The sequence below is a fragment of the Lutjanus erythropterus genome, chromosome 14 (genome assembly GCF_056507025.1).
Source record: "Lutjanus erythropterus isolate fLutEry1 chromosome 14, fLutEry1.hap2, whole genome shotgun sequence".
Taxonomy (NCBI): Eukaryota; Metazoa; Chordata; class Actinopteri; order Lutjaniformes; family Lutjanidae; genus Lutjanus; species Lutjanus erythropterus.
In genome coordinates this window covers 625,101-641,649 of record NC_139330.1, presented here as the reverse complement: position 1 = coordinate 641,649, position 16,549 = coordinate 625,101, and the positions used below count along the sequence as shown (strand labels likewise).

The 16,549-nt window shown below is 41.9% G+C and overlaps 1 protein-coding gene across 2 annotated transcripts in view; it reads right to left on the bottom strand.

Moving 5' to 3' along the window:
- Positions 1–639: 639 nt before the first annotated feature.
- Positions 640–16,549, bottom strand: part of psda (pleckstrin and Sec7 domain containing a) — a 60,606-nt gene continuing 44,696 nt past the window's right edge. For both annotated transcript variants that reach the window (XM_084736424.1, XM_084736423.1), the window contains 7 exons: positions 8,110–8,153; positions 5,544–5,734; positions 5,275–5,345; positions 4,337–4,494; positions 3,876–4,020; positions 3,632–3,775; positions 640–1,732 (listed from right to left, as the gene is read on the bottom strand). In XM_084736424.1, the coding sequence (XP_084592550.1) occupies positions 1,373–1,732; positions 3,632–3,775; positions 3,876–4,020; positions 4,337–4,494; positions 5,275–5,345; positions 5,544–5,734; positions 8,110–8,153 (1,113 nt within the window). In that variant the 3' untranslated portion in view covers positions 640–1,372. The remainder of the gene's footprint in view (positions 1,733–3,631; positions 3,776–3,875; positions 4,021–4,336; positions 4,495–5,274; positions 5,346–5,543; positions 5,735–8,109; positions 8,154–16,549) is intronic.

The window sequence follows — 16,549 nt, the reverse complement described above, 5'->3', positions numbered from 1 at the left end:
AAATATTAGGCTGATTTTTTTTTTTTTTACAGCAGTATAGTGAGCTGACGTCACTGTACCTCCTTACAATCTCTCATTTATTATAAGCAGCGTCCCATAAATGAAATGTTCACATATATGGAAGGAAAAAGTGGAATCAGAACATCTCTAATAATCGTATCAAATGCAGTGAGCAGCTGAAGTGAACTGCACTCTGAAACTGTAACTGTAGGGGGCCAGACCAAAAAAACACTTAAAAAAAAACAGAAACAGTAAATAACCATCGGTGTTAGACGGCCACATGGCCGACTGCTGAGTCTGAACTTTTTTAAATTGTTAAAAATGTCAGTGGACTTTTGAATGAGGTTTTCTTACTTCAGGAAGTTTTCTCTAAATAAAGAGGTGTTGTTATGAGCCATCAGTAACTGTGGGATGATTTCCAGCTCTCTGCTCAGCTGACAGATTAACTCAAGTGTTATTTTTTGGTTTTTCTGCTCAGTCAGTAGATTTTGGTCACTAATGATCCTCCGTACAGCTGCTGTGTTCCTGCAGAACTCAGTGAGCAAAACAACATGAATAAAACAAACCGCAGTGACACTTTGATCAGCCTCCATCCAGCATGTTCAGCCTGTATTTACACACACACACACACACACACACACACACACACACACACACACACACACACACACGCTCTCTGTGAAGTGCGGAGGAGGAGGAGGTATTGTGTTCCTGTTCGTCATCATCACAGCCTCTGTGTCTGTTTGTCTGTTTGGCCGGGGGAGTCCTGACTCCAGAGTTTCATCCTCCCTCCATCCTCCCTTCCCTCATCCCCCTTTTTGCTTGGTTGCTGCGGCAACAGTCCCACGCTCTCTCTGTCCGTCATATGTGGTCGGCATGGCAACCTGCTCCCCCGTTTGTTGCTAGGAGAAGCAGAGCGGCGGCCGTGCAGGAGGTCAGTGTTTGTCGCTCTGAGAGGAGGAAAATAAAAGTATCTACAAACTGTTTGAGCTCCGTCTCCGTCTGAACGTTTCCAGAAAGTCCCTGAAATCAAAGATCTGACAGAAGTAAAGCTTTTATGCTGAAACTCACCAGCGGCTGATTGATGATTGGACGAGAAATAAACTCTGACAGCTGATTGGTGCTCTTCAGATGACACTTTTCAAAACTCATTAGTGTTTCCTGAACATTTTGACTCCGTTCAGTCGTCCTCCTTCATGACGAGCGTCTCATCTCCCACCGACCTCGAACGTCTCAGCTGGGCTCTGTCAGCCAATCAGAATCTGACTGAGGTTTAACACAAAAGGTTTAAAGGAGGATGTCAGCCTGCTACCCATGATGCTTCATGTCCGTCTCCAGTTACACACTTATATCAAACCCGACCCTCGCCACCTTACGGCGCCTCTTCCTGTTTGCTGCTCTGTTTCTGCAGCTCCGGCCGCTGGTTGTTCCCGCCCCCGCTGCCGCTGCCGCTACCGCCTCCGCTGCTGCCGTTCTTCTTCTTGCTTCCGTCTTTGGTGCTGCCGCTGGTCTTGGAGCTCGAGGACGACGAGGACGTGACCTTTAAGCTTTTTGAAGTCTTGGTCCCACGGGTCTTCTCCTTGCCTGCGGTGTCCTGAGGCAGCGTGGGGCTGGAGTGCGCCCTCTGCAGGCCGCCGTCGTCAAACAGCCGCGACTCGAAGGCCGACAGGTCCTCGTCTCCACTCGACAGTTTGGCCCGAAGCAGCATGGCGTACGTACCGTACCGGGTTTTCTGTAGGAGGACGGAGACGAGAGACGTCAGAATGGATCGATGAAAAAGGCTCGTTCAGATTTTATTACCACGATCAGGATGATAATCTCTGTTAGCACGTTTATGGTAATTCCTTATATGTGTTAGCATTGAGCTAACAGATTAAGCATTAACTATAAAATTATAAAAATACTACAAAAGTTTGAACAAAAATATGTAAAATACATCTTATAATAAGTTTTGTATTTTCTGCTACATAGTCAGAATCAGAAATAACTCATAACACTAATAAAGAAATTAATAAAATACTAAATTTAGTTATATTATTCTACATCTTTAATGACTTTTTATAGCAACTTTTCTCTAACTTTTCTCCTCATATTGACCCAGATGCTGTTTTAAAGCTGTAAAACAAGAATCATCAGGATTTTTAGGGCTGATCTCTGGAAGACGTAACATCAGATACTGATCACAGGGTTTATTAGAGTTTTTTTTATTTAATTAACTGGTCTTAAAAATACTGTATATTGAGTACAAAACAAATGATGTTGGAAACCTGTTGTACAAGAATATATCTGAGTTTTTGAAAACAACAGATTTTTTTCAAAGAAGTTTTAAAACCATTGCAGAAATTAATGAAATTTTGATTTTAGCATCTAATTATTAAAAATGCTGCAATGAAAGAAAAAGACAGTAAAGACAGATGCAGGCTGATTTATTTCAGCAAAGAAAAGATAGAAAAAAGTACTTTTAAACAACCTTCATCCACCATTCAAATACAGATTTCTGAGTTTACGAGGTGCACCTGAATGCAGCATGAAGTCCCCATGTGTCAAATGTTTCTGCGCCGGTGTGGCGGCGGACAGACTTCAGAGGTTTACTCGCCATGCGGAAAATTTACACACATTAGTCGTGACGGGTGTTAAAGTCAGATGCTGCCCCTTCATCATCTGATTGGCTCTTCTGATGAACTTTTCTACAAACCAATAATCAAAGATTTAAAACTAATATCAGCCGCTAACGATTGGTGGCTGATTCTTACCTGTTGGGCTAATTTATTTTCTATATACGCAGACGACACTCAGTTGTTAGTGTGTGTGTGTAACTTCTCACATCAAACTAAACTCACTGACATCATCTGTTTTTGTTTGGAAGCTGCAGATTCATTCAGTTGATGCTCTTCTTCACTTTACTGATGTTTTTGTTGTTTTGTTTTATTATTGCTTGAATTCTGTTTTGTTGCTTCTTTCTACTTGGTGTCTTTCGTTTTGTTTTATAAGTTAAGTGTCTCATAAATCATTTCTGTCAGTTGGCGTAAAGAAATATTTTTTTTCAATCTTTACAACAGCACATGAACTCACCATGTCTGTTTTTATTATTTGATTCTATTTATGACTGAAGATGTCTGAGATGATTTCTGAGAGAAATGAATTAAAAGCAGCTTCAGGCTGCCTGCAGAGGAAACATGAAGTAAACAGCAGACTGTTCCTTTAACTGAGCTCCATGTTCCTGACACACACACACACACACACACACACACACACACACACACACACACACTCAGTGTGTTTGTGTCTCTGCAGCCTGTTTGACACCAGACAGACTGATTCACTGACAGTTTGTGATGAAGACGAGCTGAAATGAGACAGAAGGAGCTGCAGAAGAAGAAGAAGAAGCTTCAGGCTGTTCGTTTAGATTCAGAACTCAGAGGGATTTTAAAATGAAAAAGAAATCAACACTGAAATCATAATAACACTGAAATGTGTCCATACTGTAGAGACAATAACCCTGATTTGTTTCTGATTTTGTTTGTGAACTAAAACAAAATCAGTCCTCAGGTCAAGATGTTCAACAGGAAGGAGAAAAAAAAAATCAGGTTTCACAGTTTGACTTGAAGTCATTTTTTATGATTCTCCTCACCTCGAACTCCAGGTACTCCTGTCGGAGTTTCTGCTCCTCCAGCTCGCGACCTTTCACCTTGCGGTCCGGCGTGGAGGCCGTGAGGTCGGCCAGCTCGGAGGAAACCGCCCTGAACCGGTTCTCGTGAGACTTGACCTGCTCCTCCTGTCGAGACAGACGACGGTGAGGAAAAGTTCTCTCCTCTCCTGGTTTTACACGAGCAGATGAACGGATCTTAAACCCGTCTGTGAGTCAGATTTTGTACCTGGGACAGTTTGGTGTTGGACCCCGGCAGCAGAGGACGACTGAATCTCTTCTGGGAGCCGATCGCCGCCGGGAACGGCGGAGCTGAAAACATGGCTGCCACCACGTTGATGCGTGTGATCCACGACTGCATCTGTTCTGCGTTCCTGCAGGAGGAACATTTAATCATGGACGACATCGACGCGCGTCACACTGATGCAAACTGGAATTTCAATTTTACATTTAGACAAAACAAATCGGAGTGAAGAAAACCGACTGGGGGTGTGTTCAGACCAGACCGGTTCAGACCGGACCGGTCCGGACCGGTTCAGACCGGACCGGTTCAGACCAGATGAACCGGACCTGTTCTGGTCCACCTCACAGGGGTTTTCTCAGACCGCTGTCAAGGCTTTTGTGAACGCAAAGAAAGACAGAAGGAAAGAGAGAAAAGAAAAGCTATAGTTGGGTTCTGCGGGTTCTTACGGAGCCTGGAACAGGAACACTCTCCAGTCGGCCGTTCTCAGGTAGAACACGTTGGGTCTCTTGCTGTAGTCGGCGGCTCTCATGGCGAGAGAGTGATGGATGGACACGGCGTTCTTCACGTCCTCCTCCGTCAGCTCTCGCTCTGCACGGTACTCATCCTGTCAGCCAATCACAGAGCAGCATCATATCAGCATCCATGTGAACAACTGTAAAAACTCCCACAATGCACCTGGAATAAAACCTCATACACATCTTCCATTTGTCATCATACTGAGATAAACAGTTTTTACTACACAGCAAATTATTCTGCTTTAAAACAAACATTTTATTATTACACAAAATTAATGCAGAAAAAAGGAAAACAAAGCGGAAAGAATAAATTAATAAATTAATGACTGAAATAAAAAATGAAATGGGAACGTGAGCGAATGGGAATTAATACAAAGATAAATACATTTATAAAACTTTGTGACATTTATGTCACATTTTATGAATTACTTCATGCCTGACGTTATTCTTAATATTATTTGTGGTGCATTTAATGGCATATTAATTAATTTATTGGATACTAAATCATCATAACAGAAGAATATTTATAATCAGATTCTTTTTGCCATCAATCACATCATCAATCATTTAAAATACTGTAAATGTAACTTCAGCGGCGTTGAAACACAAAAGCTTCTCTCAGTTCTGCTGACGGAGAATAAAAACAAAGTTATGACGACAGAAACGTGTCAGATCGAAATCAGAGAGAGAGAAAAAAAAAAAAAAAGTAGAACAGATGAATTCAGCTGCGTTCTGTTTTCTCTCCGTCTGACCCACATCGATCGTCCTGCTCTAATACATATTTTCAATCTGGGACACAGAGTTGAAAATAGAGGCTGAAATGTATGACAAACAGCAGGGCTGCTGGGAAATGTAGTTCAGATGTTTACCTTCTGCAGGTAGAGAACGAGACCCTTCAGCATGGCGTAGAAAGACTTCCACCCCCTCTTACCCCGAGGAGCTGGGAGGAGCAAAGCATCATGGGATATTAATCATCACATTTCACAGCTTTCATCAACTTTAACTATAAAACTAAGACTTAATCCAAACGTTGTGTTTGTGGTGAATCTGCTTTCTTTAACAACTAAAAAACACATTTTAAATTATTTCTCTGGCTTTATTAAGAAGAAGAAGAAGAAAGAGAGGAAGAAGGTCGTACTCCTCTTTCCGTCGGGGTCGGCGTGGACTTTGCGGACCAGGAAGCCGCTCTTGTAGAGCTCGCCGTCGGCCTGCTGGGCGACGCCCACCAGCGGGTTTCCTCCACTGCCCAGTCGTTTCATGGTGTGGGAGGCGGAGTCTGTCCGGACGTCAGCCAGCTCCGACATGGACTTCCTCAACTCCTCTTCATCACTTCAGAAGACAGAAGAAATCAATCAGGACGTGTCATCCTTCACTTCTATTATCAAAAATTATTACATTATTATAAATTATATATGTTACAGATTTTATCTTCATCTTCTTCATTCCTCGTACGATTCTTTGTTTTTTTTTGTTATTTCATCGTTTAGTTCATCAGTTCAAGTCATTTCACATCGTTGTTTGCTGCAGTGTCTTCGATCAGAAATCTTTGCTGATGTTTAAATAATTGATCACATCTGTATGAAATATAATATTTGCATCATTAAGATCACAGAGCAAAGCAACATATTTAATGAGCGATGAGACAGTTTAAACCGTCACAGAGACGAGATGGTCGGGAGGATCTGTGTGATTCAGCTCTGCAGCTCATTTATTGATTAATCACACTTTATGTCTGCAAAATTAATCAGAGCAGCGAGAAGCAGTTTATGGAAAAACTGATCCGCATTAGATAAAAACAATTTCAAAACAAAATTCAGTTTGTAAATGTGCACACGCTGCAACATGAAAAAACAGCAAAGTAGAATCGATTGGAGACAAATAACCAATTATAGCTTCTGAGCAGCACAGAGTCAGCTGGGTAATGTGAGGAAGGAGGAGGAGGAGGAGGAGGAGGACGAGGAGGACGAGGACGAGGACGAGGACGAGGAGGAGGAGGAGGAGGAGGAGGAGGAGGAGGAGCAATGAGAAATACATGAGGTTCCATCAGCAGAACTGCCAGGATCACAAAAAATATCTCTGACATCAGGGATGGATGGTACAAAGAGTGTAGAAGGTTTGTTGGTGTGAATTTTAGTGCCCTTCTTTTGTCGGACCCTCGACCCCTGAATGATGTCATGACAACAATCGTTTAAACCCGAAAAAGATAAAAGGTTAACGTCTAAGTTAAAGTTTAATGACTGAAGGAACACATTTTGTCTTTTATGTTCACAAACATTGAGGATTTATTTATTTATATTTATATATATATTTATATATTTTGATAAATCTAAACAGTTTGTGGACGACGGTCTGAAGCTGCACTGAGATCAGTCTGGAGATTAAAGGTTTAATTAGTTTGACAGTTTTGTTCAGTATCTTCATGAAAGCTGCAAACTGGAAGCACGTACATGATTTTTTATGAATTTTCTTAAACTTTGATAGCTGCTGCAGCGCCACCTTCAGCACCGTTAGCACACAGTGTCAGTTTGGAAAGTTTGTCAGAGGACTGGACCTGAATACAAAGTTTATTTTCATGCATAGGAAGGCAGCCTCCCTCGTAGGAATAATAGTAATAACTATAATTAAAAAGCTGCAATGATCGGGTCCTCGCACACTTGTGCACGACAGAGCTTGTGGCTGCTGCTGTCAGATACCAACAGGACTACAAGGCTCTGAACTGTCCTGTGCTTTGGACAAATTTGTTTAAAGTCGCTTTTTTTCACTTTTGGTACTTGGGCCCTAAAAATAAATAAAATAATAATAATAATAATAATAAAAATAATAAAACCTCAGGCAAAAGCAACAGTATTGTTGCCACTCAAAATCTCTTTCCACCAAATTAGTTCTGGTTCTTGAACCAGTTCTATTCCAGATCTTTGGATCCTTGATGCTATCTGGTGAACCAGCCCATGTTTCCACCAGGGGGCGCTGCACAATGTACGACCTGTAGAATATGACACGCCCACTTTGGCTGTTAAGGACAACCTGCTTTTAGGTCCAGCTGGGGACCAACTCTTCAGGCTCCAAAGACCCGACAGAGTCACTCTGAGGTTTTTTAAATCGTTGTTAGGAGAAGTGTATCACCGATCTGGAAGAAATATACAGCTTCCCTCCTACGCTGACTGCAGGAAACCCTGCTCATGATGTCAGCGTGTCATTTTTTCACCTCCTGTATATTTTTATTTTTTGCTGCCGGTCTGATGAACTCATCTCAACATCTCGCTTTAATTCTCCTGACTCATCTGATATCATCATTTCACCAAGCAGCTGCAGCAGATTAACATCCACACAGAACCGAGGAGTTCAATAAAAAACAGGAGGGAGGACAGATGCTGAACACATACAACACGCCTGGACGTGTGTGTCTTTATATACTGTGTGTGTGTGTGTGTGTGCGTGTGTGTGTGTGTCCACAGTCAAGCATGGGCGTTGGGATGCTGACCTGTAATTACAGCAAAGAAAGAAAGCAGGGAACGGTTACCATGGCAACAGAGGCTTAAATAAGAGAGTCGGGGCAGCAGGGACACACACACACACACACACACACACACACACACACACACACACAAAGAGCTTTAAACACACACTTCAGATGTTTGTACACAGTGTGTGTTCAGACCAGTACAAACCAGTCGACAGTTCAAACTGGAGGAGGAAAAACTCACATGGTCCACTGAAGCTTCTCGTTCTTGATGGAGCTGTACAGAGTCTGCAGAGACACAACACACACAAACACAGTCAGAAATGTGTCACACTGTGTGTGTGTGTGTGTGTGTGCGTGTGTGTGTGTGTGTGTTTTAACTTTAATCTGCAGATATGAAACAAACACAAAGATTTAAAAACTTCAGACAGACAATCAGTTCATTTCACAGTTTATTAGACGACATGTTTCTGTTCCAGTCGTGGGTCAGAAGAGGTGGAGCCTGAAGGGCGGGTACTTATTAACTTATTAACTTTTTATTACCCCAGATTTATATTTCATTTGATTCTTTCTTTGTGTGATTTATTATAAAAGACAAGAAATTAAGCTTTTAATCACAGTTTCCATCTAAAATTCTTCTCTTTCAGTTTAACCTGATGCTCCAGATGATTTGTTACACAGAAACATCTGAGAGGTTGTTCTTGGAAACTGTTTGGAAAAGGGCAGGCACTTTCAAAAACTTCAAAACTTCTACCAATCAGATCAACGAAAAGCTTTTTATGTTGTAAGGGAGACTAACCAAGCTGGAAGAAAAGCGAGAAAATCTTTTCCACTGATCATGGATGAAGATCAGGATAACGGACACAAAGATGGCGTCCATTCAGTCCAATAAGAAGTGCCCACACACCATGAGACCACAACACAGACATTTATTGTAAATCAGATGATGATTGACGCACTTCTGAGGAGATTACATTTTCACGTACATACTGTAGGTGAAACACTGGATTGAAAAGAATTGGTTCCCTTTTGCCAAAAAAGTTTTCTCGCCTCAAAGTTTACATCCATGTTCTACAGGAACCAGCAGGAACCAGTTTCAGCTGAGTCAGGCCTGTTTAACTGTCACTGATTTTATTATCTCACTTTTAATATTTTTCAGTGTAATAATAAATAAATGAAATGAAACGGCTCATAGATGTACGTTGATGTCACAGAAATGAATGTGTGACAGCAAACTTTTTGAATTTGACTGAGAGTCTATTAAATAGGGTAAAAAATTGAATATGCCGCTCTTATCAATATTTTAATGTGCTTTATGTGTCTATTTTACTGTATTATTATTAAATTAAATATTGAAATATTAGTAAGTAAAGTTTTTCATATTTATTTTAGGTAAATTGTTATATTTATTAGGTAATTTAAAAATAATCTGGAGAGAAATTGCTAAATGAGTTGTTAGATTACTTTATTAATCAAAAAAAAAATCGAAACTTTTTTTTAAAGGCCGTGCCTGATATAACTGATGCTACAGCAGCATCTACAATAATCTCTGATCACACTGATCAGCAGCCAACAAGAGAAGAACTTGAAGATCAGAGTCTCGCGTGAGTTCGTGCAGAGATGAACAATCTACTTGTAATCAGTTTTGCTCTGATTCCAAAACCTGAATTTGGATATCTGCCAAAACAGTTTTGTTTTTCTGTGTTTCAAGGCAAAAATATCTGTAAGAATCCAGAGTCTATCACAGTATGTGACATATTAAAGTAGAGCTACAGGTAAGTAAAACCCCCACTAACGTTTGTTGACCCGGCCTTTATTAAGGACGGGCCTTTATTTGATTTTTTTCAGAATTTAAACATTAAAACATGTGCCATCTTACAAACTGGTTAGTAAGAAGTTTCAACTTCACATGGTGGCAACATTTATTTAATATTTTCCCTCATTTCCAGCTGTGAGTCGGGTCCAAACTGTCCATTATGTTTGACTAAATAAAGGCTTTCTTTTCCACTCGCTGAGTGTCTGAAGAGCGTTTTCCTTTTTCTTATAACTTCTAGAGCACTTATATCTTTCCTGGATGTGAAATTTCTTTCATATCAAATATTCTTTGGTGTTCCAGCCCCCTCCTGTGGTTGGTAAGTAAAATGTAAATAAAAAGTAATGCATGTGTAGCATCACTTTATCCAATCTAAAAGTTTGAATCGTGTGAATTCCCAGGTTCTACCTTCTTCTTGCGGCTCTGTCGGTGCTGCTGTCCATCCTGGGTTTTTCCCAGCAGGTCGGGGAAGGCCAGCGGCTTCAGGGAGCGAGAGCGGGGGGTTCTGGGATACCTGAACGGGTCGTTGTCCCTCGAGTCCCGCCCGCTCCGCACCGAGCAGAGCGACCGCGACCGCATACGGCCCGACGAGTGGATGCTGTTGACGCCAATCATTGTGGTGAGTTTAGAGTTCAACCAAAAGAGTCCGACTGAACTTTAGAGAGTCTTAGTGGTAAAAAAAAAAAAGAGCAATCCAGAGGAAGAGAAAAACTTGAAATGGAAAGAGGAAGTCCTTAATGGCGAGGATGGTCTAAACTGCAAGAAAACCAAAAGTCTTTCTGGTTTCAGTGAGAAAAGGAAGCCACACAGATATGGCTTGTGGAGGAGAGGATGACCTCTAGATGACCTCAAAACCAGTCATTAAAATCTCCAGAGAGTTCACACTTCTTCCTCTTTGACCGAGTCCAGGTTTCTCCACAAAATATCATGAACTTGGAAACAGATCTGACTCCACTTCCACACAACCTGGTTTTCAGATGTTTGATCCAAAAAGGAAAAATGATGTTTTCAGAAACTCATCAGAAGAGAAACTGAAAATGAATTCTGGGAGTTTAAATTAGAATCTGGAGTCGACTGGCTGCTTATGAGCAGACTAACTCGGCCTGGATTGATTGTGTCCTCAGCGGAGCTCAGCCTGCTGCATTATGGATCCAGCTCTATTCATTATGCATAAAAACACAGCAGCGATTCATCCGGCTCATAATCCTGCAGGCTGACAGCCGGCGGCGGCGGTGGCGGCGGCGGCTCGCTCAGGTGTTTGGAGGCAAAATGACAAAAACAAAAAGACGCTGCCAACAAACATGTCAGAGCTGATGATCAGTGAGACTGAGACCGGACACAATCTGCTGCAGGATTTATCACAAAAGACCCTTCAGACCACTTTTTATCATCAAAAATTCATGTTTACACAATTTTGGTGATTAAATTGAGACAAATATTGATTTATAGTTACAAAAAGGGCTGCAAATAATAATTCTTTAGGTTAAAGTCACAACAAATTTATATCTGGAGGTGACAAACAGTCGAAGGTTTGCTGATATAAAAGAGTTAAAACAGCAAATCTGTATTTTTATTGGAGAAACAACCTTAAAAATACAATAAATTTATGATTAATATTGAATAAATTAGATGATTGTTGAACATCAAGGCATAATCTGCTTCAAAAATAAGTTTTGATAGAAATAATTGAATATTTCCAGGGTTTTGTTTTTGTTTGTTTTTTTACACTTTATATTACAGCAAATTTACAGTTTTGGTTCAGGACAAATTTCCATGTCGACGTGACCAACAGCTGAAAACGTGAAGTTTAACTGATATAAAACAAAAGACTAGATCTGTTTTTCTGCTGGAGAGAAAACTAAATAAATAATTGTTGGAGCTGTGAAAATATGTTGCAAAATTAATTTTGACTAAATAAGAAAACATTTTCCGGAGGAAAACAAGGTTTTACTACTTTATATTACAGTAAATTGTTTAGATTTATTTCAAAAAGAACCATTTACATTATTTTGTTGATTATAGTTACAATAAAGTCTGAAAATAATGATTATTTTGTTTTTTACTCAGATAAATCAGGACAAATTTTCATGTCAAAAAGGTTGAGATTCACTGATATAAAAGTTTAAAAAAATCCAATAAATTTTATGATTAATATTGAATGAGTTGGAGCTTAAGTCAAAATCTGTCACAAAATTAATTAACATAATATTTTCTCCATTACAGTAAATTATTTAAATGACTAAGTTTGGATTTTGTTGTCAAAGTCGAGTCAGCTTCGACTTCACGTCTCATTAAACAACACTGAGAGCTTCACACCGACACACACACTCTCCAAACTGTGTGTGTGTGTGTGTGTGTGTGTGTGTGTGTGTGTGTGTGTGTGTGTGTGTGCGTGCGTGCGTGCGTGCGTGCGTGCGTGCGTGCGTGCGTGTGTGTGTGTGTGTGTGTGTGTTTAATCCCTCAACAGTGTTGAAGCAGTGATGCAGAATTCATCGGCTCACACTCCTGCAGAAAAACATTCAGTCGAAAAATATCCAAACCACAGCTGTCAGCATATTCTTCCTCCTCTTCCTCTTCCTCTTCTTCTTCTTCCAAAATGTGAGCGTCTGTTTTCAGAGTGTCTGTTGAATGCAGCGTCCTGATGCGGCGGCGGCGGAGAAGAAGGAGAATCCCTGGACTGCAAATAAAGCTGCGTGACGGAGGAAACGCATCAGCAGCAGCACCGGCAGCTCGCTCTCATGTCCAAAACATTCACCAAAAAAAAAAAAGAAAGAAAAGAAGAAGAAGAAGAAGAAGGAGAGGAGGGCTGGGTGAGCGAGCACACCCACACATGCAGACAGTGAGAGAGAGAGAGAGAGAGAGAGAGAGAGAGAGAGAGAGAGAGAGAGCACCCCAAAACTGACGTCAGCTTCCTGCTGAGACGCCACGACGACCCTGACTGAAGACGGAGGGATGGATGGAGAGACGGACGGAGGTGGAGAAGAAAGAGATGGATGGAGATGAGATAAGGGAGGAGAGAAAAAGAGGAGAGTTTCTCCTGTTGCACTCTGGGAGAAAAAGAGAGAATCCCTCCTTCCTCCTCCTCAGATGTTGATCTCTTCGTCCTCCAACTTCACTCCCACTCTTCTTCTTCTCTTCTCCTCCTCCTCCTCGTCTTGTTGTCGTCTTCGTCCTGCAGGAGAATCCCTCAGTCAGGTGAGCTCCTCCTCCTCCTCCTCCTCCTCCTCCTCCTCCTCTTCGTCTCCTCTCAGACTCTGAACTGTTGAGGAGTGTTGCTCTCGCCCTCCCTCCCTCCTCTCTCTGCTGTCTCTCTTTTTTCCCTCGCTCTCTCAATGCGCATTTTCTCTCAGCGGCAGCAGCCAATGGGAGCACGGGGATGGGAGCTTGAGCCCGCCCCCTGCTCTTCTCGGAGCTGTCAGTCATGCAGGATTCACAGAGCTGAATGTAAATGCAGCTCAGACAGAAAAGAGACAGAAAAATATTAAAAACTCTGATTATATGATCAGACTGAGACGACAGTGACTGAATATAAGAGTGTATTTTGATTTAAAGGTTAATTAGAGGCTGGAAACCTGCTTTAATGCAGAGATTTAAGTCTTTGCAGGCAGGAAGCTGATCTTTTTACGTTTTTTAAAGCAACATTATGTAACTATTCTATCTTAAAATAACAGCCTCAAAAGTCAGAATTATTATAATGCTTCACTGACTTGTAATAACAGGGCAGGAGACAGTCAGTGCCCTGGATGCCCCTCAGTGTGGCTGTAATGCCCCTTCTGCCCACACACCCAGTTTGGCATGCTCTGTTCTGAACTGGCCCGGGGACGCAGGAACGGTTTTGTGGGAAGGGGTGCTGTAAAGACCAGCGATTATGTAGCGACGTACGTTAGCACGTGCAGTCACACGTGAACGCAGTCACACACAACCGGTCGACCTCTGACTGAAGAATAAAGAGAGGGACTGAGTCAAACCAGTGGAAAAAAAACTTTCTGCCAAGTCCTCTGACACCTGCTGCAGGACAAACAGGTCATGAGGTATGAGAGGGGGCGGGGCAAACTGTCAACAATGACGACTCCCACAAGTGTCCGAACAACAGGCGATGAGTCATGAAAGAGGCGTGGCTAAAGCATAGGGGTGGTGCTGACTCACATCACTCAGATTTACACACTGCTGAAAAACCACACGCTCCTGCACAAGAACTACATTCACCTGCATCTCAACTGATCATTAACACCAAACACACCGATCGACCACGACGAGAGAAACGTCACCGACACCACCTCTCATGTTAACAAAGACAAACCCTCAAAACAGTTATGGTGTCATGTGACAAACGCAGGAAGACAAAGGGCGCTGTCCTACACTGTTCTAAAGCGTGAGGTGCAATGGATTTAATTTCTTCAAGGTGTCTAAATCTACCTTTGACAGGGACACAGGTATCCTGTCCCACCCTGTGAGCCGGCAGCACAGCAGAATACCGGCCGATTCTGATTTGGATGTTTATAAATTTTCTCCAAAGTCCTCCAGGTTACAGTCAGGCCTTATTATAGTTTTATATTAAGATTATGAATCGGGTGAATGTGATCCCGATCTCGCGATTTCACGTGATCTCCTGTGGAAGCAGATGTAAACAAACCGGAGACGGACGCGGTGCAACAGGTCGCTGCAGTAAAACTTTGCCGTGAGAAAAACAGAAGCAGAAGTTAAAGGAGTCTGGATGAGAAAATGTTTGAGGAGACGCATCAACACAGGATGTTTATTCTTCAGCCAGAACAGGAAGTGAGATTTGAACTGTCAGTCTGTGAACAGCAGTCTGCTGCTAGCTAACATTAGCATGAAGAGCTACAAGGTTTACAGCTGATCTGAGACATCGTCAGCTGATCTGTCTCGTTGTCGACTGTCTGTCTTCTCTTTATCCTGTTCTTGGAATCTGTCTCTGACATCATCTTCAAGCAGACGTGTGTCAGAGTGTGTAGCTGTGATCAGCGCTGTGTTGATGTCATCATCAGTTTGTCTGCTGCGCGCATGACGTGACCATCGTGCAGAACACGTGTGTGATAATGACCAGCGCAGAATTGGATTTGTGATGCTGACCGGACGGTCACCGGTCGGGGCCGGTCACGCTGAAAACCGGCCCGATTCTGAGCATCGCCGATTAATCGGTCTAAATAATTCATGGGTGAGTTTAGCAATAAACCAATCAGAAAGTGGATCACCTTTAAGAAGCAGGTGCACCAGGAGGGCAAACACAGAGAACAGAGTTTTAAATCAGGGAGACGCAAAACAGCAAAAGCGCGAGAGCGTGAAATGTAGACACTTTGTTTTGCCCTCATTTTTAGACCTCCCGCCCAAAGTCACACAGACCAGGACCACTTAAAATCTTACAGACGTGGCAAAAATTACAGCTGCACCAGGGGCAAGATAGTAACAACACCTGCACCACCAGGGGCAACAGCTTTACGCCCAGTGTAAGACACGACCCTATAAGTCCAATGAATCAAAAAACAGTCTCGCCTTATGCAATGCTTTTATTCATGCCTCTGCTTTTTGTGAAATCATCTATAATATTGTCAAAGTCCGATTATTGATCAGTTCAGTGGCCAGGGGAGTCCTTAGTTCATTTTTAATCCTTGAGTGATGTGACAAAAACTGACACTAAAACAGCTCAGATGACCAACAAAAGGTGAGGCAACAAAATCTAAAATATATAATAAATTTGTACAGATACAGTTTGTCTTTATGGATTATATTGATGTTGGATTATTGGACATGTGACGCCTTCTATCATGTGTTTCTACAGAAGTTTATATTTCTTAAATGAAGTTCGGTGCAGGAAGCTTTAGTTTAATTCAAACTGTTTATATGTTTATTCTTTAATGTTTTGTCACCACTACAGAAAATCTGATCAGATTGTCTGATTGTTCTCACATATCAGTGAAAAATATCTGAACCAGAGCTGTGAACACGACAGGTGAAGCAGGTGAACAGGAAGGGGAGGAGCCTCCTCCTCCTCCTCCTCCTCCTCCTGCTGCTGAAGATCGTTGCAGAGTGAAAGTCTCTGCAGAAAGCACGTGTCCTCTTCATCTCACACAAAATGATCTTTTAATCATATTATTGTCACTCTCTGCTGTCCTCTCAGTGAAACACGTCTTCTGAACTTATAACTTATAATCAAATCCATATTGATCACCTGACTGCACCGAGCTCACTGTGATGAAAGGACTCTGAAAGACAAACGTGCGTTTATGGTCGTTTATATTTGACGTAGTTCCTTTATGTTTACATGTGTCGTCTTCCTGTCTCGTCCTGCTTTGTCTTCAGGTTGTGTCTCTTTGTTTGGTCGATGCAGGAAGTGTCGATGATTATATATGTTGAAATGTAAACAGAAAAAGGAAGGAAATCTACTGACAGATGGAGGATTTGACAAAGAGTCAACACTGTGAGACAGATTTATCATGTGGATGCTGTTTTTGTCTGGACGGCAGCAGCTCCATAAACCTGAGAGTGACGGATGAAGTTTGACCGCCGGTCGGTCGAGTTTCCCCTTCAGCCGTCGCTCTTTCAAAATGAAGAGGAGCAGCCGAGTGTGAACTTAAAAAAAACGAGACGCAGGTGTTTTTACAGCGGCTGCTGTTTACTTCAAACCTAACTAAGGCTGAGAGCAGAATATTCTGCTGGTCTTTGGTTTTCCTCTCTGAGGTGAGGGACAGAGCTGCCGGGAGACGAGGAGAAAGTTTAAGTCGCTGCCTGTTTTTGCTCAGTCAATAGTTTGATCTGCAGATTAACAGCAACAGACTTTATACACAGAAAACAATCAAATTATTTCCTAACTGTTATTTCACAACATGTGCATCATCTGAAAAACTGTAAAAAC